The following is a 475-nucleotide window of genomic DNA, read 5'->3' on the forward strand; positions in this document are numbered from 1 at the left end:
TGAGGGGAGGGAGAAGAAGTGCAGGTCAGTTTGCTGGGGCGGGGGGGGGGGGGGGGGAGCAGGAAGGAGGTGGCCATTGTCATGTACCGATCTCAATGCCAAGGCCGTCCACACCGACCAGCAGCACATCCGAGGAGGACATGCGCTTCATGGCCTCATGGCCGAAGACGTAGCTGCGAGGGCCAGGGTCGTGTGAGTGAGTGGGGGGGGGGGGGGACAAAAGCATCAGGAGGAGGTGGGGCACAGGGGGGAGGGGGGAACATACAGCTGGCGGGAGTAGAGACCCTCATCGATCTTGGAGGAGTCGGTCATGGTGGGGATGGGCGCGGCAGGTGAGTCGAGCCGGGGGCGCTTTTGCTCGGAATCCGGAACAGTAAACGCGGCTGGGCTGCGCGTGCGACGGAGGGGGGAAGGGGAGACATTAGCCAGCGGTGGAGGGAGGCACGCGGTCCGAAGGGGAGGGAGGGGGGGGGGG

At 66.5% G+C, this 475-nt stretch overlaps 1 protein-coding gene across 1 annotated transcript in view; it reads right to left on the bottom strand.

Moving 5' to 3' along the window:
* H696_04756 (hypothetical protein) overlaps positions 1-388 on the bottom strand; it is a 4147-nt gene extending 3759 nt beyond the window's left edge. The window contains exons 1-2 of the mRNA XM_009498619.1: positions 266-388; positions 88-173 (exon numbers count right to left, since the gene is read on the bottom strand). Of these exons, the coding sequence (XP_009496894.1) occupies positions 88-173; positions 266-312 (133 nt within the window). The 5' untranslated portion in view covers positions 313-388. The remainder of the gene's footprint in view (positions 1-87; positions 174-265) is intronic.
* Between the last annotated feature and the right edge of the window lie 87 nt (positions 389-475).

This window comes from Fonticula alba, assembly GCF_000388065.1.
Source record: "Fonticula alba strain ATCC 38817 unplaced genomic scaffold supercont2.8, whole genome shotgun sequence".
Lineage (NCBI taxonomy): Eukaryota > Rotosphaerida > Fonticulaceae > Fonticula > Fonticula alba.